Below are 25,926 nucleotides of genomic sequence, written 5' to 3'. Positions count from 1 at the left end.
TTATATTTCAATCATATTAAACTGTCTGTAGCTGATGCTTTTGTTTTGAAGGCGGCTCCTTGGAGGCCCCGCCTCCAGCAGCTGTTTCCGGTTGTTTGTTGGTGTGGTCAGAGAGGAGGAGAAACATGGCGGCTCCGGTTCTCTCCAGTCGGGCCTCCGGCAGCAGCAGCTCCGGGAATAGCCTCTCCAACAGCCTCTCCAACAGCCCCACCTCAGGGGGGAGGGCGCCCCCCTCCGCGGGAACTGCAGAGCTGGACTTCAGGTCCGCGAGCCGCATGGAGGACCTGAACCGTCTGATCTCTGAGTTCAGCAAGCAGGAGCAGCGCGAGACCGACGATCAGAGGGCTCTGGAGATCCACACCGCCAAGGACTTCATCTTCAGCATGCTGGGTAACACACACACACACACACACACACACACACACACACACACACACACACACACACACACACACACACACACACACACACACACACCTATAACACATATAACACACACACACATACATATAGAGATCCACCTGCCAAGGACTTCATCTTCAGTCAATCATCAATCAATCAATCAATCAATCAATCAATCATGCTGGCTGAAGGAGAACACACACACACACACACACACACACACACACACACACACACACACACACACACATGTAGAGAGAAACACACCCATAACCCCATGTTTTCCACTGACCTCCCTGTGTTGTCCAACCCCTGGCTCTCCCCCCAGGCATGGTGCAGAAGTTGGACCAGAAGCTCCCGGTGGCCAATGAGTACCTGCTGCTGTCGGGCGGGGTCAGAGAGGGCGTGGTGGACATGGACCTGGAGGACCTGAGTGTGTGTTCCAGGGGCACGGACTACGACATGGACTTCACTCTGCTGGTGCCCGCGCTCAAGCTGCACGACCGGAACCAGCCGGTGGGTTACTCTTTAAAGATACTCTGGTGAAAGTAGAAGTACTGACTAAACTTCTTTACTCAAGTCAAAGTAAAGAGGCTTTGAAATGTACTTCAGTAAAAAGTACCCATAACTAGCAGCTGTTTTAAAGAGTACCTGACCTCCCTTTATATTAATAGAACAATAATGTCATTGTTAGCTAATGAATGTTTCCATGGTGACCAACGGCAACATGACAACGTTTCCATTGGTCCCTCTTCTTTAGAGAAGACCAGGAAATGATGGATACACGGATCGTGTTCAAATCAATAGGCACGCAATGACTCTAAATAATAATGATCACGCCACCAAACACACATTCAAACTAAAGGAACCAGCCTGTTTGGAAAATGAGAGAAGTAGAAAGTACAGGTATTTGAGTTCAACATGTAAGAAGTAGAAAGTACAGGTATTTGAGTTCAACATGTAAGAAGTAGAAAGTACAGGTGTTTGAGTTCAACATGTATGAAGTATAAAGTACAGGTATTTGGGTTCAACATGTAAGAAGTAGAAAGTACAGGTATTTGAGTTCAACATGTAAGAAGTAGAAAGTACAGGTATTTGTGTTCAACATGTAAGAAGTAGAAAGTACAGGTATTTGAGTTCAACATGTAAGAAATAGAAAGTACAGGTATTTGAGTTCAACATGTAAGAAGTAGAAAGTACAGGTATTTGTGTTCAACATGTAAGAAGTAGAAAGTACAGGTATTTGAGTTCAACATGTGAGAAGTAGAAAGTACAGGTATTTGTGTTCAACATGTAAGAAGTAGAAAGTACAGGTATTTGAGTTCAACATGTAAGAAGTAGAAAGTACAGGTATTTGAGTTCAACATGTAAGAAGTAGAAAGTACAGGTATTTGAGTTCAACATGTAAGAAGTAGAAAGTACAGGTATTTGAGTTCAACATGTGAGAAGTAGAAAGTACAGGTATTTGAGTTCAACATGTAAGAAGTAGAAAGTACAGGTATTAGTGTTCAACATGTAAGAAGTAGAAAGTACAGGTATTAGTGTTCAACATGTAAGAAGTAGAAAGTACAGGTATTTGTGTTCAACATGTAAGAAGTAGAAAGTACAGGTATTTGTGTTCAACATGTAAGAAGTAGAAAGTACAGTTATTTGAGTTCAACATGTAAGAAGTAGAAAGTACAGGTATTTGAGTTCAACATGTAAGAAGTAGAAAGTACAGGTATTTGTGTTCAACATGTGAGAAGTAGAAAGTACAGGTATTTGGGTTCAACATGTGAGAAGTAGAAAGTACAGGTATTTGGGTTCAACATGTGAGAAGTAGAAAGTACAGGTATTTGTGTTCAACATGTGAGAAGTAAAAGTAAAAACTGGTCAGTAAAATAAGTAGTGGAGTAAAGTACTGATGCCAGAGACATACCGTCATTTCCGGACTATAAGCCGCAGGTGTTTTAATGTTTCATTACCATATGTAAGGGTTCGTGCACAGAGGGGATTGTCGGGAAAGAGATGGCTGTTTGAGGAAGCTCCCATTTATTAACATTTCAACAAACAAGTTGCATATTTGCATAACGTATTCAAGTGTTAGCATTTAGTGCAATAGTAGCTACAGAACATGTACTGTGTAAACTGTACTGTATCACATAGCGTTTCAGACACACACACTTTTCAACTTTCAAACTTAAACGGTGCGCTCCCAGCGCACGTACCGGCAGTGATCTACAGCAGTGGTTTTCAACCAGTGGTACGGGGACAAACTGTCTCGCTCTCGTAATGTCTGTCTGTCTTGCTCTCGTTCTGTCTCTCGTACCACTCTCGGTTCCACTTTTACTTTTGCGCGCTACCTGTCTCACTCTTTTCCGGCCTCCAGCTTTTCCTGCTGGAGCCCGCCGCTTAAAGGTGGGGGGCGCGGACCGGTCATAGAGCCCATAGAGTTACAGGTGGGGGGCGCGGACCGGCCATAGAGCCCATAGAGTTACAGGTGGGGGGCGCGGACCGGCCATAGAGCCCATAGAGTTACAGGTGGGGGGCGCGGACCGGTCATAGAGCCCATAGAGTTAAAAGTGGGGGGCGCGGACCGGCCATAGAGCCCATAGAGTTACAGGTGGGGGGCGCGGACCGGTCATAGAGCCCATAGAGTTAAAAGTGGGGGGCGCGGACCGGCCATAGAGCCCATAGAGTTAAAGGTGGGGGGCGCGGGCCGGCCATAGAGCCCATAGAGTTAAAAGTCGGGGGCGCGGACCAGTCATAGAGCCCATAGAGTTAAAGGTGGGGGGCGCGGGCCGGCCATAGAGCCCATAGAGTTAAAAGTGGGGGGCGCGGACCAGTCATAGAGCCCATAGAGTTAAAAGTGGGGGGCGCGGGCCGGCCATAGAGCCCATAGAGTTAAAGGTGGGGGGCGCGGACCAGTCATAGAGCCCATAGAGTTAAAAGTGGGGGGCGCGGGCCGGCCATAGAGCCCATAGAGTTAAAGGTGGGGGGCGCGGGCCGGCCATAGAGCCCATAGAGTTAAAAGTGGGGGGCGCGGACCAGTCATAGAGCCCATAGAGTTAAAAGTGGGGGGCGCGGGCCGGCCATAGAGCCCATAGAGTTAAAGGTGGGGGGCGCGGGCCGGCCATAGAGCCCATAGAGTTAAAGGTGGGGGGCGCGGGCCGGCCATAGAGCCCATAGAGTTAAAGGTGATGGACTGTAACCTGTAAAAACCATAGATTAGCCACAGGGTCGAAAGATGGAAAAAAGGCGCGGCTTATAGTCTGAAATGACGGTACTTAAGAACAGTAACAAAGTATTTGTACTCCAACACGTCCCAGCTCTGCTGAGTTACATTATTAATTAAGTTTTTGTACTTATTGTCTTCTCTCATTATTAATAAAATGTGCATACTCAGTCTTTTATATATTTTCAAAGATGTAATTCTATCTTTCTGCTGCTTTAATAATGTCTCTTTAGCTAACATGTCGTGTGTCATGTGACCAGGTGACTCTGCGTCACTCTCTCTCTGGTTATTGATCCCTCTATTCCCTCTCTTCTCTCTGATTGGACCAGGTGACTCTGCGTCACTCTCTCTCTCTGGTTATTGATCCCTCTCTTCTCTCTCTTCTCTCTGATTGGACCAGGTGACTCTGCGTCACTCTCTCTCTCTGGTTATTGATCCCTCTATTCCCTCTCTTCTCTCTGATTGGACCAGGTGACTCTGCGTCACTCTCTCTCTCTGGTTATTGATCCCTCTCTCTCTTCTCTCTGATTGGACCAGGTGACTCTGCGTCACTCTCTCTCTCTGGTTATTGATCCCTCTCTTCTCTCTCTTCTCTCTGATTGGACCAGGTGACTCTGCGTCACTCTCTCTCTCTGGTTATTGATCCCTCTATTCCCTCTCTTCTCTCTGATTGGACCAGGTGACTCTGCGTCACTCTCTCTCTCTGGTTATTGATCCCTCTCTCTCTTCTCTCTGATTGGACCAGGTGACTCTGCGTCACTCTCTCTCTCTGGTTATTGATCCCTCTCTTCTCTCTCTTCTCTCTGATTGGACCAGGTGACTCTGCGTCACTCTCTCTCTCTGGTTATTGATCCCTCCCTCTCTTCTCTCTGATTGGACCAGGTGACTCTGCATCACTCTCTCTCTGGTTATTGATCCCTCTCTCTCTTCTCTCTGATTGGACCAGGTGACTCTGCGTCACTCTCTCTCTGGTTATTGATCCCTCTCTCTCTTCTCTCTGATTGGACCAGGTGACTCTGCGTCACTCTCTCTCTCTGGTTATTGATCCCTCTCTTCTCTCTCTTCTCTCTGATTGGACCAGGTGACTCTGCGTCACTCTCTCTCTCTGGTTATTGATCCCTCTCTCTCTTCTCTCTGATTGGACCAGGTGACTCTGCGTCACTCTCTCTCTCTGGTTATTGATCCCTCTCTCTCTTCTCTCTGATTGGACCAGGTGACTCTGCGTCACTCTCTCTCTCTGGTTATTGATCCCTCTCTTCTCTCTCTTCTCTCTGATTGGACCAGGTGACTCTGCGTCACTCTCTCTCTCTGGTTATTGATCCCTCTCTCTCTTCTCTCTGATTGGACCAGGTGACTCTGCGTCACTCTCTCTCTCTGGTTATTGATCCCTCTCTCTCTTCTCCCTGATTGGACCAGGTGACTCTGCGTCACTCTCTCTCTCTGGTTATTGATCCCTCTCTCTCTTCTCTCTGATTGGACCAGGTGACTCTGCATCACTCTCTCTCTCTCTGGTTATTGATCCCTCTCTCTCTTCTCCCTGATTGGACCAGGTGACTCTGCGTCACTCTCTCTCTCTGGTTATTGATCCCTCTCTCTCTTCTCCCTGATTGGACCAGGTGACTCTGCGTCACTCTCTTTCTCTGGTTATTGATCCCTCCCTCTCTTCTCTCTGATTGGACCAGGTGACTCTGCGTCACTCTCTCTCTCTGGTTATTGATCCCTCGCTCTCTTCTCTCTGATTGGACCAGGTGACTCTGCATCACTCTCTCTCTCTCTGGTTATTGATCCCTCTCTCTCTTCTCTCTGATTGGACCAGGTGACTCTGCGTCACTCTCTCTCTCTGGTTATTGATCCCTCTCTTCTCTCTGATTGGACCAGGTGACTCTGCGTCACTCTCTCTCTCTGGTTATTGATCCCTCTCTCTCTTCTCTCTGATTGGACCAGGTCACTCTGGACATGCGTCACTCGGCTCTCGGCCACTCCTGGCTCAGCCTCCGGCTCTTCGATGAGGGAACCATCGCTAAGTGGAAGGACTGCTGCACCCTGATGGAGCACAACATCAGCGGAGCCACCAACTACTTCTTCTCCCCCACGCTGGTCTCCGATTGGTTCCACCGCGCCGTGTCTCTGGTGCTGCTGGAGGTGCAGAAGAAGCCTCAGAGGGGGATGCCCCGCGTGGAGAAGGTGATTCAACTCAAGGGTTATTGTCATACGCACAGAGCTAGTGTCAGCTCAGTGAAGTCAGAGAGGGCTGATCCTCTGTCTGTTGCTTTACACACATACGTATATAATATAATGTCATGTGTCAGGTGGAGAGGAACGGCACGGTGATCTCCGTGGTGCTGGGCGTGGGCAGCAGCCGCATGCTGTACGACATCGTGCCGGTGGTCTCCTTCAAAGGCTGGCCGGCGGTGGCTCAGAGCTGGCTGATGGAGAACCACTTCTGGGACGGCAAGATCACGGAGGAGGAGGTGATCAGCGGGTTCTACCTGGTGCCCGCCTGCTCCTCCGGGGGCCGCAAGGAGAACGAGTGGAGGCTGTCGTTCGCCCGCAGCGAGGTGGGTGTGAAGTGTGTGTGAATACCTGTGCATTAATCAGGAGTAACTGACCTATCAGAGGCCACACTAAAGTACTGAGTAAGGGATAATGTGCAGCAAGGGTTAGGGACATTATCCCGCTGATCACACGGCCACATGCTAAATAAACAGACATTTTAAACATCAGATTTTTATACCGTTTTTTGAGGAACAGAAATCTTGTTTCCTGGTGTCACTTTAACATGTTAGGACTTTAACATGTTAGGACTTTAACATGTTAGGACTTTAACACGTTAGGGCTTTAACATGTTAGGACTTTAACATGTTAGGACTTTAACATGTTAGGACTTTAACACGTTAGGACTTTAACATGTTAGGACTTTAACACGTTAGGGCTTTAACACGTTAGGGCTTTAACACGTTAGGACTTTAACATGTTAGGACTTTAACACGTTAGGACTTTAACACGTTAGGACTTTAACATGTTAGGACTTTAACACGTTAGGGCTTTAACACGTTAGGACTTTAACATGTTAGGACTTTAACACGTTATGACTTTAACACGTTAGGACTTTAACATGTTAGGACTTTAACACGTTAGGGCTTTAACACGTTAGGGCTTTAACACGTTAGGGCTTTAACACGTTAGGACTTTAACATGTTAGGGGGGAAATCTGCACGCAGCACCTCTGTTCCCCGGTGCAGGTGGAACCCTGACATTTGATTACAATATCTTTCATTCTACCGATATCAACATATTATATCCTCAAGGTCCTGCTGAAGGAGAGCCTCTCCTCTCCTCCAGCAGAGTAACTCATATATCCACATGTATCCTCCAGGTCCTGCTGAAGGAGAGCCTCTCCTCTCCCCCAGCAGAGTAACTCATATATCCACACGTATCCTCCAGGTCCAGCTGAAGAAGAGCCTCTCCTCCAGCAGAGTAACTCATATATCCACATGTATCCTCCAGGTCCAGCTGAAGAGCCTCTCCTCTCCCCCAGCAGAGTAACTCATATATCCACATGTATCCTCCAGGTCCAGCTGAAGAGCCTCTCCTCCAGCAGAGTAACTCATATATCCACATGTATCCTCCAGGTCCAGCTGAAGAAGAGCCTCTCCTCTCCCCCAGCAGAGTAACTCATATATCCACATGTATCCTCCAGGTCCAGCTGAAGAGCCTCTCCTCTCCTCCAGCAGAGTAACTCATATATCCACATGTATCCTCCAGGTGCAGCTGAAGAAGTGCATCTCCTCCAGCCTCATGCAGGCGTACCAGGCGTGCAAAGCGATCCTCATCAAGCTGCTCTCGCGCCCGAAGGCCCTCAGCCCGTACCACCTGCGCAGCGTGATGCTCTGGGCGTGCGACCGCCTGCCCGCCTCCTTCCTCCTCCAGGAGCACTTCTCCGCCTGCTTCCTGCTGGGCCTCATCGACGACCTGCAGCACTGCCTGCTCAACAAGATGTGCCCCAACTACTTCATCCCACAATGCAACATGCTGGAGACGCTGTCCGACGAGGCGGCCATGCTGCACGCCAGAAAGGTAACGTTCAAGGTCCCCTATTATACTGTTTTTATTACTTGATTACAGATCTCACACATCAGCAGAACATGTCCACAGGACTTAATGAGCTGCTGACTGACTGAGGGTAGTTTGGCTCTGAGCGCAGGGTTAGCTGAAAAGAGTCCAGGAAACGTATTTAAAAGTTAACAGCATTTAATTAAACAATGATACAATGAAATGTGCAAGGGATGGCTGCTTCCCCCCTTGGTCGGCTGGTCCGGTCACGTGGGGTCAGCTGGTCCGGTCACGTGGCGTCGGCTGGTCCGGTCACGTGGGGTCGGCTGGTCCGGTCACGTGGGGTCGGCTGTTCCGGTCACGTGGCGTCGGCTGGTCCGGTCACGTGGGGTCGGCTGGTCCGGTCACGTGGGGTCGGCTGGTCCGGTCACGTGGGGTCAGCTGGTCCGGTCACGTGGGGTCGGCTGGTCCGGTCACGTGGGGTCGGCTGTTCCGGTCACGTGGGGTCGGCTGTTCCGGTCACGTGGGGTCGGCTGGTCCGGTCACGTGGGGTCGGCTGGTCCGGTCACGTGGGGTCGGCTGGTCCGGTCACGTGGGGTCGGCTGGTCCGGTCACGTGGGGTCGGCTGGTCCGGTCACGTGGGGTCGGCTGGTCCGGTCACGTGGGGTCGGCTGGTCCGGTCACGTGGGGTCGGCTGGTCCGGTCACGTGGGGTCGGCTGGTCCGGTCACGTGGGGTCGGCTGGTCTGGTCACGTGGGGTCAGCTGGTCCGGTCACGTGGGGTCAGCTGGTCCGGTCACGTGGGGTCGGCTGGTCTGGTCACGTGGGGTCGGCTGGTCCGGTCACGTGGGGTCAGCTGGTCCGGTCACGTGGGGTCAGCTAGCTGGGGTGAAAGAGGTTGATTTTCAACTGGCTTCACGTGTTATCAACTGTAGTCTTCTCCTATTGGCCGGCGTCGACGGGGGGCGGGTCCAAGGCCCATCCTGTTGTTTTCTGATGTTAGTTTTACAATCTTCTAATGTCTGTTGGTTTAAACATTCCCTAAGAATAGTATTGCAGCGTCAATAAGTGAGAGTTAAAGAAGTGTGTTTAGTGTGCAGCAGCACGTGTCATTTCTCCTTAAATTCACTTTCACTAAATGTAATATTAGCCACATGCTAATGCTAAATCGAAGCTAACAATATTTACTCGCAAAACCGGAAGTCGTGCGTGAACATCCGCAGCTTTAAATTAAAACAGTGTATTTAATTTAAATTACGCCAAATAAATATTGACTGTATTTCTTACACTGGTTTGTTGGATACGGATTGGTTGATCAGAGCTATTCCAACATTGTCTCAATAACTTCTTCTGACTTTTCTCTTTCTGATTTGAAACTGTGAACAGCCCATCAGTACGGAGGCCGGCAGGAGCAAAACACTTCTTTAGTAGAAATATGTTGCAGATTCAGAAACAATGCAAGAGTTTCTGCAAGCTTTCCATCTGTTTTTAAAGCCTAATGGAGTTCTTAATGTCCAACATTAATCAGATTCAGCCGACAGAGAGAACACATATGGACCCTTTCTGGTTAAACCTGACATTTTCTATCGTGAAAATAGAACTGGGGCACTTTTCCCCCCAGGGGCAAAAGTGCCCGGCACTAAGTTCTCTTTTTGGTGTGAACGCAACATAAGGGGTACTAACGGAACTAAAGGGGGAAGTACTCCGGTGTGAACGCGCCTAATGGAGCTCTAGGAGGAGATTCAGGGGATAAGGGGGAGGGGGGGGGGGGGGGGGGGTTACCCTGGTTGCTTATTGGCTAATGGTTACACAAGACAAAACATCGTTATGACATCACAAAGTGGACAACATCTGATCAGTTCATTTTCAGACAGGTTTTTATAGAAATGGATCAAAAAGAGAGAGAATCTCAGAGGGGACACATGTTGATGTAGAAGAGACATGGAGAAGAGGGGACACATGTTGATGTAGAAGAGACATGGAGAAGAGGGGACACATGTTGATGTAGAAGAGACATGAAGAAGAGGGGACACATGTTGATGTAGAAGAGACATGGAGAAGAGGGGACACATGTTGATGTAGAAGAGACATGAAGAAGAGGGGACACATGTTGATGTAGAAGAGACATGGAGAAGAGGGGACACATGTTGATGTAGAAGAGACATGGAGAAGAGGGGACACATGTTGATGTAGAAGAGACATGGAGAAGAGGGGACACATGTTGATGTAGAAGAGACATGAAGAAGAGGGGACACATGTTGATGTAGAAGAGACATGAAGAAGAGGGGACACATGTTGATGTAGAAGAGACATGAAGAAGAGGGGACACATGTTGATGTAGAAGAGACATGAGGAAGAGGGGACACATGTTGATGTAGAAGAGACATGAAGAAGAGGGGACACATGTTGATGTAGAAGAGACATGAAGAAGAGGGGACACATGTTGATGTAGAAGAGACATGAAGAAGAGGGGACACATGTTGATGTAGAAGAGACATGAAGGAGAGGGGACACATGTTGATGTAGAAGAGACATGGAGAAGAGGGGACACATGGTGATGTAGAAGAGACATGGAGAAGAGGGGACACATGTTGATGTAGAAGAGACATGAAGGAGAGGGGACACATGTTGATGTAGAAGAGACATGAAGGAGAGGGGACACATGTTGATGTAGAAGAGACATGGAGAAGAGGGGACACATGGTGATGTAGAAGAGACATGGAGAAGAGGGGACACATGTTGATGTAGAAGAGACATGAAGAAGAGGGGACACATGTTGTTGTAGAAGAGACATGAAGAAGAGAGGACACATGTTGATGTAGAAGAGACATGAAGGAGAGGGGACACATGTTGATGTAGAAGAGACATGGAGAAGAGGGGACACATGGTGATGTAGAAGAGACATGGAGAAGAGGGGACACATGTTGATGTAGAAGAGACATGAAGGAGAGGGGACACATGTTGATGTAGAAGAGGGGACACATGTTGATGTAGAAGAGACATGAAGGAGAGGGGACACATGTTGATGTAGAAGAGACATGGAGAAGAGGGGACACATGTTGATGTAGAAGAGACATGAAGAAGAGGGGACACATGTTGATGTAGAAGAGACATGGAGAAGAGGGGACACATGTTGATGTAGAAGAGACATGGAGAAGAGGGGACACATGTTGATGTAGAAGAGACATGAAGAAGAGGGGACACATGTTGATGTAGAAGAGACATGAGGAAGAGGGGACACATGTTGATGTAGAAGAGACATGAAGAAGAGGGGACACATGTTGATGTAGAAGAGACATGGAGAAGAGGGGACACATGTTGATGTAGAGGAGACATGGAGAAGAGGGGACACATGTTGATGTAGAAGAGACATGAAGAAGAGGGGACACATGTTGATGTAGAGGAGACATGAAGAAGAGGGGACACATGTTGATGTAGAAGAGACATGGAGAAGAGGGGACACATGTTGATGTAGAAGAGACATGGAGAAGAGGGGACACATGTTGATGTGGAAGAGACATGAAGAAGAGGGGACACATGTTGATGTAGAAGAGACATGGAGAAGAGGGGACACGTGTTGATGTAGAAGAGACATGAAGAAGAGGGGACACATGTTGATGTAGAAGAGACATGAAGAAGAGGGGACACATGTTGATGAAGAAGAGACATGAAGAAGAGGGGACACATGTTGATGTAGAAGAGACATGGAGAAGAGGGGACACATGTTGATGTAGAAGAGACATGAAGAAGAGGGGACACATGTTGATGTAGAAGAGACATGAAGAAGAGGGGACACATGTTGATGTGGAAGAGACATGAAGAAGAGGGGACACATGTTGATGTAGAAGAGACATGAAGAAGAGGGGACACATGTTGATGTAGAAGAGACATGAAGAAGAGGGGACACATGTTGATGTGGAAGAGACATGAAGAAGAGGGGACACATGTTGATGTAGAAGAGACATGAAGAAGAGGGGACACATGTTGATGTAGAAGAGACATGAAGAAGAGGGGACACATGTTGATGTAGAAGAGACATGAAGAAGAGGGGACACATGTTGATGTAGAAGAGACATGAAGAAGAGGGGACACATGTTGATGTGGAAGAGACATGAAGAAGAGGGGACACATGTTGATGTAGAAGAGACATGGAGAAGAGGGGACACATGTTGATGTAGAAGAGACATGAAGAAGAGGGGACACATGTTGATGAAGAAGAGACATGAAGAAGAGGGGACACATGTTGATGTAGAAGAGACATGAAGAAGAGGGGACACATGTTGATGTAGAAGAGACATGAAGAAGTGGGGACACATGTTGATGTAGAAGAGACATGAAGAAGAGGGGACACATGTTGATGTAGAAGAGACATGAGGAAGAGGGGACACATGTTGATGTAGAAGAGACATGAAGAAGAGGGGACACATGTTGATGTAGAAGAGACATGGAGAAGAGGGGACACATGTTGATGAAGAAGAGACATGAAGAAGAGGGGACACATGTTGATGTAGAAGAGACATGAAGAAGAGGGGACACATGTTGATGTAGAAGAGACATGAAGAAGAGGGGACACATGTTGATGTAGAAGAGACATGAGGAAGAGGGGACACATGTTGATGTAGAAGAGACATGAAGAAGAGGGGACACATGTTGATGTAGAAGAGACATGGAGAAGAGGGGACACATGTTGATGTAGAAGAGACATGAAGAAGAGGGGACACATGTTGATGTAGAAGAGACATGGAGAAGAGGGGACACATGTTGATGTAGAAGAGACATGGAGAAGAGGGGACACATGTTGATGTAGAAGAGACATGAGGAAGAGGGGACACATGTTGATGTAGAAGAGACATGAAGAAGAGGGGAAACATGTTGATGTAGAAGAGACATGGAGAAGAGGGGACACATGTTGATGTAGAAGAGACATGAGGAAGAGGGGACACATGTTGATGTAGAAGAGACATGAAGAAGAGGGGACACATGTTGATGTAGAAGAGACATGAGGAAGAGGGGACACATGTTGATGTAGAAGAGACATGAAGAAGAGGGGACACATGTTGATGTAGAAGAGACATGAGGAAGAGGGGACACATGTTGATGTAGAAGAGACATGAAGAAGAGGGGACACATGTTGATGTAGAAGAGACATGAGGAAGAGGGGACACATGTTGATGTAGAAGAGACATGAAGAAGAGGGGACACATGTTGATGTAGAAGAGACATGAGGAAGAGGGGACACATGTTGATGTAGAAGAGACATGAAGAAGAGGGGACACATGTTGATGTAGAAGAGACATGAAGAAGAGGGGACACATGTTGATGTAGAAGAGACATGGAGAAGAGGGGACACATGGTGATGTAGAAGAGACATGGAGAAGAGGGGACACGTGTTGATGTAGAAGACACATGGAGAAGAGGGGACACGTGTTGATGTAGAAGAGGCATGAAGAAGAGGAGACACATGTTGATGTAGAGGAGACATGAAGAAGAGGGGACACATGTTGATGTAGAAGAGACATGAAGAAGAGGGGACACATGTTGATGTAGAAGAGACATGGAGAAGAGGGGACACATGGTGATGTAGAAGAGACATGGAGAAGAGGGGACACGTGTTGATGTAGAAGACACATGGAGAAGAGGGGACACGTGTTGATGTAGAAGAGGCATGAAGAAGAGGGGACACATGTTGATGTAGGAGAGACATGAAGAAGAGGGGACACATGTTGATGTAGAAGAGACATGAAGAAGAGGGGACACATGTTGATGTAGAAGAGACATGAAGAAGAGGGGACACATGTTGATGTAGAAGAGACATGTAGAAGAGAGGACACATGTTGATGTAGAAGAGACATGAAGAAGAGGGGACACATGTTGATGTAGAAGAGACATGTAGAAGAGAGGACACATGTTGATGTAGAAGAGACATGAAGAAGAGGGGAGACATGTTGATGTAGAAGAGACATGTAGAAGAGAGGACACATGTTGATGTAGAAGAGACATGAAGAAGAGGGGACACATGTTGATGTAGAAGAGACATGAAGAAGAGGGGACACATGTTGATGTAGAAGAGACATGAAGAAGAGGGGACACATGTTGATGTAGAAGAGACATGAAGAAGAGGGGACACATGTTGATGTAGAAGAGACATGAGGAAGAGGGGACACATGTTGATGTAGAAGAGACATGGGGAAGAGGGGACACATGTTGATGTAGAAGAGACATGAGGAAGAGGGGACACATGTTGATGTAGAAGAGACGTGAAGAAGAGGGGACACATGTTGATGTAGAAGAGACATGAAGAAGAGGGGACACATGTTGATGTAGAAGAGACATGAGGAAGAGGGGACACATGTTGATGTAGAAGAGACATGGGGAAGAGGGGACACATGTTGATGTAGAAGAGACATGAGGAAGAGGGGACACATGTTGATGTAGAAGAGGGGACACATGTTGATGTAGAAGAGACATGGGGAAGAGGGGACACATGTTGATGAAGAAGAGACATGAAGAAGAGGGGACACATGTTGATGTAGAAGAGACGTGGAGAAGTGGATTTTGATGAATGACTCTAAGATGTATTTTTCTGCTGTAACAATGTGGGACTAATGACGGGTTTCTCTTCTGGTTCTGAAAGCTGTCCTCGGTGCGCTCTGACCCGGCGGAGCACCTCAGATCCACCATCGAGCACGCCAAGGCGGCCAATCGGATGACAGAAGAGCTCCAGTGGAGAGGAGGCAGCCAATCGGTGCCTCAGAGCGACTCGGCAGCAGACAGTCCGCCCGACGACCAGCTGGCCAAGAAGCTCCAGCAGCTGGTGACGGAGAACCCCGGGAAGTCCATCTCTGTGTTCATCAACCCGGACGACGTGACCCGGCCGCACTTCAGGATCGACGACAAGTTCTTCTGAGGAGACTGCTTTTCCTCTTCCTCCTCCTCCTCCTCCTCCTCCTCCTCCTCCTCCTCCTCCTCCTCATAGTTTATGTTCCTCTGCCACAGAGTGACGTGAGGTGATCGTCTCGTTGTGTTTCACAGTTTTTTATTTTTCTACCCCGTCACTTTGTGCCCTGTGTTTTTTACCTTTCTGCTCGATGCCTTCTCGACAAACAGCTGATTAGCAGCAGGTCGTTTTAAAAAAAGAGGGACGAGGAAAACGTCCACCTTTTTCAATACGAAGCTCCGAGTTTAATTATCAGGGATCTCCGGGAGCGAGACGGCACCTGGACCTCCTGTGGGGACTCGTTAAGAACATCCCAAAAACATAAACATGTGATGTCTTCATTCTAACTAATTATTTATTATTATTATGAATGACTTTTTTGAGTGTTTTCACAATAATTAATGACATCGCAATTCATTTTAGGTCCTTATTCCTCTAAATGAAAAGATCTCCAATTAATATTGAGATATTACATTTGAATTATGAGATTCAAAGATGAGACAGAAATGTGAGACTAAAACGATTATAACACACTTAAAAGATGAAGTGTTTTACGAGATAAAGCAGATTTTTCTTTGTCTCAAATCTCAAGTTAAGAACGCTTAATTGAACTCTTCGGCAGGAGACTTGTTCCCTGTTTTCACAGCGAGCGTGCAACAGCAACACGATTGTTGAACTTTTAATGTAAAAGATTGTAAAACGCTCAGGAGTTCAGGATGTCTCGTCTCTATCCCAAATCGGCAGCGTTCGTTTAAAGGTGGATTTCGTCCCTCTGAGGAATGTCTTAGTCCTGCCGGGCGACGATGGTACTAACGTCTTAGAAGACTAACTGTAAATAGAAGAAACGTGTAGACTGAGATAATAATGTGGACTACTTGTATGTCTAATTTTGCACAGAATGTAAAAATCACCACCTCGTGATGCTGGGACGCCGCTGATGGTCCTACTGGTGTTTTTAAACTGGAGGAAAACCACCAAGTACACAGGGATACTGCAGTGAAACCTCAGTCTGCTTCAAACATGCAGATTGAGACGATATCTGCCAAACACACTACAACTGAGTATTAAGGCGGTAAAATAAAACATTTACGGTTGAAAAAAGTGTCATAATGCATAAAAAACACCTTGAATAAAGTCATAAATGAATGAAAATGACTTTAGTTTAGTCTAATTAGATGATTCTGGGCTAAAATCACGAGTCATTTTCTTATTTGTTATTGCAATAAGGAGAAGAAGTTTAAGAATATTTCCTTTCAGACATTTTAAAGTTGATTTTGTTTATTTATTAGACAAATGTTGTTTGGCTTGTTGGAAACACATCAATCGTCAAAGATAACCAAAGCAAGAAATAAATAGACGACTCCACTATCATGTATAGATTTCTGCTGCTACCAGTTAGTTATTTTAAAGAAGAAACACAATGATTAATGAGTGTTTGGACATGTACTGGTACCATTCGTCGCAATGGTCTACGTAGGGTAGCGTCCCCGTCCCAAAAACTGTCCCGTGATTCAGATTTTCTCCAAAATGCAAAGGTTTTTTAATTCACAAAAACGTTCAACCCTTCCACCACTTGTGCAGTGTCTGACTTTCATCAGATACATGACACAAGACCAGAAATCAGAAAGTAAATTCATTAAAATAATAGTATCAGGAGGTGAAGATCCCCGCTGTTAGCTAGCAAGCAACGCTATTGTTTGTGGAACCAAATCCTTAAATTTAAATCCTATTAAAATGTACAATGGCTTCTTTCCGACACCAGTGTAGTGGTACATCAATTAAATACTGGGAAAAAAATCCCCTTTATCGACATGAATGCACTGGATTCGATGTAGAACGAGAACAATAGAGGCACCAGCATTGAACCCTGTGGAACTCCACTCAGATTTACGATTTTTAAAAGCTAAAGATATGCTCATTTTCATAAAGCTAAAATGTAAGTGCTGAGTTTAACAGCTGGTATGGCTTGATATGTCTTAGTATGATAGAAGGGAAACACATTTTCTAGTGGATCAGGTTCAATAGTCCCTCATAAACGCAGCTTTAGCCCCAAATCACGATATAGCGGCTAAAGCTGTAATCAAGGTGCTTCTCCCTCTGTATTTAACGTTATCGCTGTGTACTTACTGTGTATTTTCTCCACAGTTTAATCTGCTTTATGACCATTATCATGTAAAGTGTCCCAGAAAATATTCCTTTAGACACGATGTCACTGACATTTCACTTCCTGTCACCTTCCTATTTGATAAGCTTCACTGTATCTGTACGACCTCATGTGTTTTTATAATGTTTTCTCTTCTGCTGTTTTTTTTCTGTTGTTAGTGTTTGAGAGTCCGACTCCCCTTCAACACAATCAGAGCTCCATCTCACAGCTACAAACATCACTGTAATACCTCTGATATAGGTTTTTTGGATAAAGTTAACACACATTGTGGTAATAATAGTTAGTTTCTCCTCTTAAAAAGTGTTAATGCTTAGTAAAAGTTCATTGAAAAGCTTAACCTGCCAGCCAACGCACAATAAGACAATGTGGAAGCACTCTAGAGCAGGCGAAGCTAATATGAATATCTACATTGTGGATTTGATTGCCTCTAAGCATCATGGGAGTTGTAGACGGTGTAGAGCTGGTTGATTTGAGGGCGAGTCGGTCCAAGTTTTTATGTTTTTTCGTTGTTTTCCCACAAACATTTCCAGAAAAAAGCCAAAAAAAGAACCTGCAGACAACTGACTAGTAATGTGATCTCCATATCCTCATCCTCAAGTGCAATTAGTGACAACACACACACACACTCCATCAAAGTGCCACACACACTCCTGTAATCAGCGTGTTGTTCTCTGAGCTCCATGACCTAACCTTTTAACTGTGAGTTTTTATTATTATTATTATTGTTGTTGTTTATCTGTATCTGCTGCTCTGCTTCGTTCTGATGATGGATTTCTTTATGCAATGTTGACTTGTCTGAGTTAACCCTTCAGATGGCAGCTCCCCCCCTCTCCATCCCGTCTAATGAAGTTCCTCCACTTTAATTCACTGTACAGTAGAGTCATCATAAAGACTTTTAAACAGAAGATCGCCGTCTCTTGGGTTTTTATTCACTTCCTGTCCCCCGGTCTGGAGGTCAAACACATCCTTATACACATATACAGTAAGAGATAATATCGTTTATAGACATTAATGACCTTTGAAACAAGTCTGTCCAATAAGTCATAAATACAAATATAACCTGTCTTGGTCAAATAGATAAATATTAAGGCATAATTAGGAGATTTATTGAGATAAAAATCACGAGTTTCACAAGTTACTCTAATTTCTATCATTGTGCAATGCGCAACATTTGGGATCAATAAAGTACTTATCTTAAAGTGATTTGGATTTAAATCACAGCTGCAGGTGTTGTTTCAGCCACCAGGGAGCAGCATGAGTCCACACCAAGCTCAACTCTACATTTATAAAGTGTCTTTATTTGTGTTTCATAAGGATTTATATTTTGTTTATTCTATATATTGAAAGGTATTTATTAGGATCAACCCCTTGAGATGCATCATCTCGTTTTCAAGGAGGTCCCTACAAAAGCAATGTTAGACAGACATTCAACAAAACTAAAAAGAAAACACAACTAAATAACAGAAGAAAACAAACAAGGGCAACCCATGTTCAGTCTGTTCAAATAAACTCATGAAGTAATACAACCATTACAGAGCGATGGACAGGAGTGTGTGATAGATTATAGTGTTGTAGTTAAGACCACCTTAACCGAGACCAAGACCAAGACTTTGAGAGAGCGAGACCGAGTCAAGACCAAGACTTTAAGAGGGCGAGACCGAGTCAAGACCAAGACCAAGACTTTGAGAGGGCGAGACCGAGTCAAGACCAAGACTTTGAGAGGGCGAGACCGAGTCAAGACCAAGAGTTTAAAGGCCCTGACACACCAGGCCGAAATCGGCCGTTTTCGTTAGTCGGACGACGAAGCGTGTCCTGTCGCCCAAACTCAATTTGGTGTGTCCCGCACCGTCGGCCGTGACACGCCTTATTTGGCCTTTCATGGCCAACGTGCGTCGGCCACAGGCAGTCGGACAAAGAAATCACTCTAATTGGCTGTTCAGCTAGTGAATCAGTGCATGAGAAGCGAAACGGTTGCTTGAGAATGTCTTCCACAAGCAACACTCCAATGGCTGATAGATGTTTTCGATGGACGAGAGTGAAAACGCAACTCACACGCTATTTGTTGTTTGTTTATATCACACAGTCTGTTCTTCTTCTCTTTTTTCCGGTTGTTGCCTCTTTTGAATGACGAATACATACTACCGCCGCCTGCTGGTAAGGAGAGTTATTGCCACTCACGCATGCGCAGTTCATACGTGCTCGGCTGAAGTCTTTGCGGTGTGTTCCAGTGTGACACATGGCCAAGATGCAGGAGAACACGCCGACGCAATAGTCGGCGTTGGCGAGTTCTCTGGTGATTGCTTGATGTGTCAGGGCCTTAAGAGGGCGAGACCGAATCAAGAACAAGACTTTAAGAGGGCGAGACCGAATCAAGAACAAGACTTTAAGAGGGCGAGACCGAATCAAGAACAAGACTTTAAGAGGGCGAGACCGAATGAAGAACAAGACTTTAAGAGGGCGAGACCGAGTCAAGGTCAAGACCGGTCTGGAGTACTACAACACTAGTAGATTAGTTTTTTACACATTCTTTTAAAGAAATGTAACCTGTTAAGCCCGAGAGACCCCGGTACCGGGGCCCTCCCGCAACATCTTGCAGGAAACAGTGTCTGAGGGCATGTTCATTTAATAAACTATGAATGTTTTATATCCATGTAACGGGAAGAAACTCATCTAACTGATTTTTTTTTTTTTTTTTTAAACCCCCAAAATGCTAACGCTGAGCCTCTGGATTAGCAACGAGCGATAAATGCTAACAGATTTACTGCACCGAAACTCATTCATACAACCTTATTATTTATCCATTCTTCACATCCATCGATCTGATCGTGAGATGGCACATAATCTATTAGTACAGACATTATCACTCAATGATACGAACTTGTGACTTTATAAACAAAAACATATATCAAAAAATGTGGCGCTAGGTAGCTAAAAACGCTAACATGGCTCACCTGTGTCGTAGTCTGATCAAAAGTGGTCTTCAATGGCATTAAAACGATAAAAACGCTGCTGAAGTTAATCCATAGGTTAATCCAATGTGTCTGTGTCCCTTTGAAATGATTTCTGATAATCCATAAACAATAAACCTGTTTTTCCGTTTCCAGATGTCAGAGCTAGAGACAGCTTCACTCTCATGCAAAATTGCGCGAAGCCCCCACCTTTTTGTTTTACCATGTGTCTGTGTGGGGAAATCCCCCTTCGATTCTATTGGCTCTAACGGTCAGAAAGAGATGTCAATCAGCAAAATCGACAAAGGGGGGCCAGAGAAATGGAAAATCCACCTAAATGACCCCAGAAGTGGTTTTGTTTTGCTAAATCTGTCTAAAAAGGTGAAATGTCACTTGTTTTGCATTAATCTTGATACAGGGTACTTATTATATGTTATACTTTGGATTCCTAAAGCTTTTAGTCTACCTTAACATCATTCAAGGGTAGTTTTCACTATAAGTAAAAATATATTTTGGGACGGACACTATAATTTACAGTTTTTTTACTATGTTCAATCTGAATTTTCTTTAAAATAAAAAACATCTATATTGAATCTGACTCTTCTACATCCAACTCACAGGTTTATCATTACTTTGAGAAAAAAGATGATAAATTTAACCCTTTTAGAAGGGAAGATATGGTCATTTGTTCTGGGAATGTCATTTTCGAGCCTGAGACCTGAAAAACAGGCTCAGGGAATGAACAGGTTAACAATATCAGCCGACAGTGAGATGATAAAGCTTAAACACCCAATGATAAGTCAGTAAGTGAAACAGAGCATTACAGTAATCAAGCCGGGATGAAATAAAGGATGAGCGGGATCTGACAGCAGCAGGTGAAGTATTCCAGTCTGTCGGGGCTCTAAACATCAACGCTCTTTAGCCAATCAATGTTTTTTGCATCGGGGACAGAGACATAAATCTGGACTGAGTCTAAGTTGATCATTTGATGAGTATAAGGAACAAAACACTAAGAAAGGGGGATAATTAAATGAATATAAATTGAAGCCAAGGAATGGGTCTTCTTAGATTTAATGAAGGCCATTTCAGTGTGTTACATTGTGCAGTGATGTGTACGGAAAGGGCAACCAAGAGCAAACCTGCTTATTCTATGATGGGATGTGTTAAGTGAGCAAGATCTGACCGATGTGCATTTTGGTAAACAACATCACAATAGTCTTTAATCGTACTTAAGCTATTTTGTTACGGACACTGAACGTAAAACAATAGTGAGAGCGATGTAACACACGGAATCCATCATTTGAAAAATACATTTTAATTAAAAAATGTATTATCCTGTATTTTTTTTGTTCATATTCTTCATGTATTTTTTAACATAATAATCCTGTCATTTATTATGTTTTTTAAATCTTCATCCTGTATTTCTTATTGAAGTATTTCCTATTTGTCATACCTTTTATTTTCTAATTGTACCGGTATATTGTCCGGCGATGACGTCACGTCAGCTGCAGCAACACGGCCCGAGCAGAGAGAGAGAGAGAGAGAGAGAGAGAGAGAGAGAGAGAGAGAGAGAGAGAGAGAGAGAGAGAGAGAGAGAGAGAGAGAGAGAGAGAGAGAGAGAGAGAGAGAGAGAGAGAGAGAGAGAGAGAGAGGCAGCGCGCAGACAGGTGAAGGCACGAGCATCAACCTCCGCAGGAGTAAAAAAACAAAACAAAAAAGCAAGCGAAGAAGAAGAAACTGAAGGAGGAGGACCTGCAGAAAGGAACATTTTACCCGCCCTGCAAAGCCTGATACCCGGACACATTTTCCTCCACTACCCGCCCTGTGGAGCCTGATTCCCGGACACATTTTCCTCCAGTACCCGCCCTGTGGAGCCTGATTCCCGGACACATTTTCCTCCAGTACCCGCCCTGTGGAGCCTGATTCCCGGACACATTTCCTCCAGTTACCCGCCCTTGGAGCCTGATTCCCGGACACATTTGCTCCAGTACCCGCCCTGCAGCACCGGGACATGGAGGGCAAAGAGAAAACACCGGCAGGTAGGATGGGGAGACAGATGCATGTCGGGTAGAAGTGTTACTGCGGTATCCTGCGATGGGGTTATTATGGGATGGGGGGGACATACTCTGTTTGTGCGTATGTTTGTTTTAACATAGAGAAAGCCTGATGCAGCAAAACACAGAGAGACAGGTGTATAAAGACAGACAGGTGAGAGGGTAGAGAGACAGACAGGACATTTGAGAGACAGACAGGTAAATGGTAGAGAGACAGGTGTGATGACAGCGTGTTTTGATGTGTTTGGGTGTGTCGGGACAGAGTGATGCATCCTGGGATCTGTAGTTCTCTACTTCCTCAATAATCAGTATTCTGACTGAACACATTTAAAAGCAGCTCCTCTTTTCACCCTCTGTCTGAAACGAGAGCCCAGTCTGCTCTGATTGGTTAGCTGAGCAGCTCTATTGTGATTGGTCAACCGCTTAGAGATGTCCCGCCCCTTAGCCTATCACGTACAATGTGTTGGAGCGCTAGCCGCGTGAGTGTTACAAAGTGATGTAGTGAAAAACACAGCACAGCAGAATAAAGGGCCTCGTTCTGTCGTTCTGGTGTGTTTTGACCTTCAGGGCCACCCTACACACACACGACAGAAAGAGAAGAGACACAATGACGCCACAAACACCTTCAATTAAAACCTTAAGGTGCGTTTACACCTGAACTACTCAGATTGTGTACTTTAGTAAAAGTGGAAGTACTCAGATCGTGTACTTTAGTAAGTAGAAGTAGTCAGATCTTGTACTTTAGTAAAAGTGGAAGTACTCAGATCTGGTACTTGAGTAAAAGTAGAAGTACTCAGATCTGGTACTTGAGTCAAAGTAGAAGTACTCAGATCTTGTACTTGAGTGAAAGTAGAAGTACTCAGATCTGGTACTTGAGTGAAAGTAGAAGTACTCAGATCTGGTACTTGAGTCAAAGTAGAAGTACTCAGATCTTGTACTTGAGTGAAAGTAGAAGTACTCAGATCTGGTACTTGAGTAAAAGTAGAAGTACTCAGATCTTGTACTTGAGTCAAAGTAGAAGTACTCAGATCTTGTACTTGAGTAAAAGTAGAAGTACCAGATAGGAATACTCTGTTTCAGTAAAAGTCCTGCATTCAAAATGTTCCTCAAGTAAAAGTAGAAAAGTATTATCATCAAAATATAGTGAAAGACAGTAAAAGTAGTCATTGTTTGATTGGTCCATTTCAGAATAATAGATATGATATGTTTTATAATGATTGATCATGAAAGTGTTCTCAAAGCTGCTAAAGGTGCAGCTAGTTTGAATGACTTTGTATACTGCAGGGTAGCTGGTGGATTTACTCCAGGTGGAACTAAAGTCTGATTCAACACTTGATTAGATTTCACATCATTCATCCACATCTGTGAAGTAACTAAAGGGATTAAATACATGTAGTGGAGTAGAAGTACACAGTAGGATCAAATCCTTCTAAATTGTACTTCAGTTTAGTACTTGAGTAAATGTACTTAGTTACTTCCCACCTCTGAGGATGATTACCTGTGTTTTCCTCAATGTGGCCTTCTGGAGGTGTTTTGGTGCTCAGGGTGGAGGTCTCTCACTGACGTAGCTTCTCCTCTCTAACGTTGGGATGCTGATCTCAGGTCAGATATCTGACTCAGCGTTTCTGTATATAAGTAACAGGAAGTGTTTTGAGTCAGATCTGTGACATCAGCAGCACTTTAAACATTAAAGGAGTCGTCCAGTATAAAGGAAAGCTTGGACATGTTATGACATTATTCATATTTTAATTCACTGTTTAGCAAAGAGTTATAGTTAGAATGATACCTCTCTCTTATACATATAAAATACAACAACACAATTATTACACATGACTTCACGTCACCACCGCTAAGCTAAAGGAGGCTAATGTTGGGCTATAAAGGAACTACATCACGGTCACATGACTTCACGTCACCACCGCTAAGCTAAAGGAGGCTAATGTTGGGCTATAAAGGAACTACATCACGGTCACATGACTTCACTTCACCACCGCTAAGCTAAAGGAGGCTAATGTTGGGCTATAAAGGAACTACAGCACGCTCACATGACTTCACATCACCACCGCTAAGCTAAAGGAGGCTAATGTTGGGCTATAAAGGAACTACATCACGGTCACATGACTTCACGTCACCACCGCTAAGCTAAAGGAGGCTAATGTTGGGCTATAAAGGAACTACATCACGGTCACATGACTTCACGTCACCACCGCTAAGCTAAAGGAGGCTAATGTTGGGCTATAAAGGAACTACAGCACGGTCACATGACTTCACGTCACCACCGCTAAGCTAAAGGAGGCTAATGTTGGGCTATAAAGGAACTACAGCACGGTCACATGACTTCACGTCACCACCGCTAAGCTAAAGGAGGCTAATGTTGGGCTATAAAGGAACTACAGCACGGTCACATGACTTCACGTCACCACCGCTAAGCTAAAGGAGGCTAATGTTGGGCTATAAAGGAACTACAGCACGGTCACATGACTTCACGTCACCACCGCTAAGCTAAAGGAGGCTAATGTTGGGCTATAAAGGAACTACATCACGGTCACATGACTTCACGTCACCACCGCTAAGCTAAAGGAGGCTAATGTTGGGCTATAAAGGAACTACAGCACGGTCACATGACTTCACATCACCACCGCTAAGCTAAAGGAGGCTAATGTTGGGCTATAAAGGAACTACAGCACGGTCACATGACTTCACGTCACCACCGCTAAGCTAAAGGTGGCTAATGTTGGGCTATAAAGGAACTACAGCACGGTCACATGACTTAACGTCACCACCGCTAAGCTAAAGGAGGCTAATGTTGGGCTATAAAGGAACTACATCACGGTCACATGACTTCACGTTTTATAATTCGCCAGTGGGGCATTAACTGACATATTTTATGCAATACTTTTGAATGAGTTGGCCGTTTCTCAATCGCGAGGATGTTGGCTTGGTAGTCGCGTTCTTCAAAGTCATTTCCTTCAGAAACGAAGCAAGTGTGCTTCCAAGCCACGGCTTCGGAAAACGAAGAAGAATGGAACAGGCTAACAAGTGTGCCACTCTCTCTAACGGTTTCAACATAAACTGTACCGAAAATAAATACCTCACGATGTCTATCCTACCACCTGTCCTCTGGACCCTGTCCCCCCTAACTTCTGGTCACTTTCCAAACAGTTTCAAGGAGGCAAGAGTAAACCCTCTCCTAAAGAAACCCACTCTCAACCCGTCTGATGTTAGAAACTACAGGCCTGTCTCTCTCCTCCCCTTCCTGTCTAGAACACTTGAACGTGCTGTCTTTAAACTACTCTCCTGTTATCTCCATCAGAACAACCTTCTGGATCCGCACCAGTCTGGTTTCAAGGCAGGTCACTCAACAGAAACTGCTCTCCTTGCTGTCTCTGAGGAACTGCACACGGCTAAAGCAGCCTCCCTCTCCTCTGTCATCATCCTTCTGGACCTGTCTGCTGCATTCGACACGGTGAACCATCAGATCCTCCTTCACACTCTCCAAGAACTTGGAGCTTCAGGCTCTGCACTTTCCCTCCTCACCTCATACCTCAAAGACCTACAGGGTAACTTGGAGAGGGTCCGAGTCCGACCCTCGTCAATTAGCTACAGGGGTCCCTCAGGGCTCTGTTCTTGGTCCCCTCCTCTTCTCCTTGTACACAAACTCGCTCGGATCAATCATTAGCCCGCATGGTTTTTCATACCACTGCTACGCTGACGACACCCAACTCATTCTGTCCTTTCCCCGCTCAGAGACCCAGGTCGTCGCACGCATCTCTGCTTGTCTAGCAGACATCTCTCAGTGGATGTCTGCTCATCACCTGAAGCTCAACCTTGACAAGACTGAACTGCTTTTCCTTCCGGGAAAAGATTGTCCCACTCTTGACCTAACAATCAACATCGGCCCCTCTGTTGTTTCCCCGACTCAGACTGCATGGACTCTGGGTGTGACCCTAGATAACAAACTGTCCTTCACTGCAAACATCTCTGCTACAACCCGCTGCTGCAGATACACTCTTTACAACATCAGGAGGATACTTCCTCAGCTGACCCAGAAAGAGACGCAGGTTCTGGTCCAGGCTCTCGTCATCTCACGCCTAGACTACTGCAACTCCCTCCTGGCTGGTCTACCTGCATGTGCCCTCCGACCTCTGCAGCTCA

At 45.4% G+C, this 25,926-nt stretch overlaps 1 protein-coding gene across 1 annotated transcript; it reads left to right on the top strand.

Annotated features, from left to right (window-relative positions):
* Nucleotides 1–8: 8 nt before the first annotated feature.
* Nucleotides 9–17,674, top strand: LOC307027082 (nucleotidyltransferase MB21D2-like). The gene is made up of 6 exons (XM_079695286.1): nucleotides 9–390; nucleotides 731–918; nucleotides 5,561–5,800; nucleotides 5,926–6,174; nucleotides 7,382–7,693; nucleotides 14,303–17,674. Exons 1-6 carry the CDS (start codon nucleotides 126–128, stop codon nucleotides 14,573–14,575), a joined length of 1,527 nt encoding a protein of 508 aa, XP_079551412.1. The 5' UTR covers nucleotides 9–125; the 3' UTR covers nucleotides 14,576–17,674.
* Nucleotides 17,675–25,926: the final 8,252 nt, after the last annotated feature.

This window comes from Notothenia rossii, assembly GCF_949606895.1.
Source record: "Notothenia rossii genome assembly, contig: scaffold_299, whole genome shotgun sequence".
NCBI classification, from domain to species: Eukaryota; Metazoa; Chordata; class Actinopteri; order Perciformes; family Nototheniidae; genus Notothenia; species Notothenia rossii.
This window is presented reverse-complemented; position numbering and strand designations above follow the sequence as displayed.

Coding starts and splice junctions, on each gene's coding strand:
- LOC307027082 (XM_079695286.1), top strand. CDS start 126: ATGGCGGCTCCGGTTCTCTCCAGTCGGGCCTCCGGCAGCAGCAGCTCC. Junction 391..730: donor CTTCATCTTCAGCATGCTGG/GTAACACACACA, acceptor CTCTCCCCCCAG/GCATGGTGCAGAAGTTGGAC. Junction 6,175..7,381: donor TGTCGTTCGCCCGCAGCGAG/GTGGGTGTGAAG, acceptor TGTATCCTCCAG/GTGCAGCTGAAGAAGTGCAT.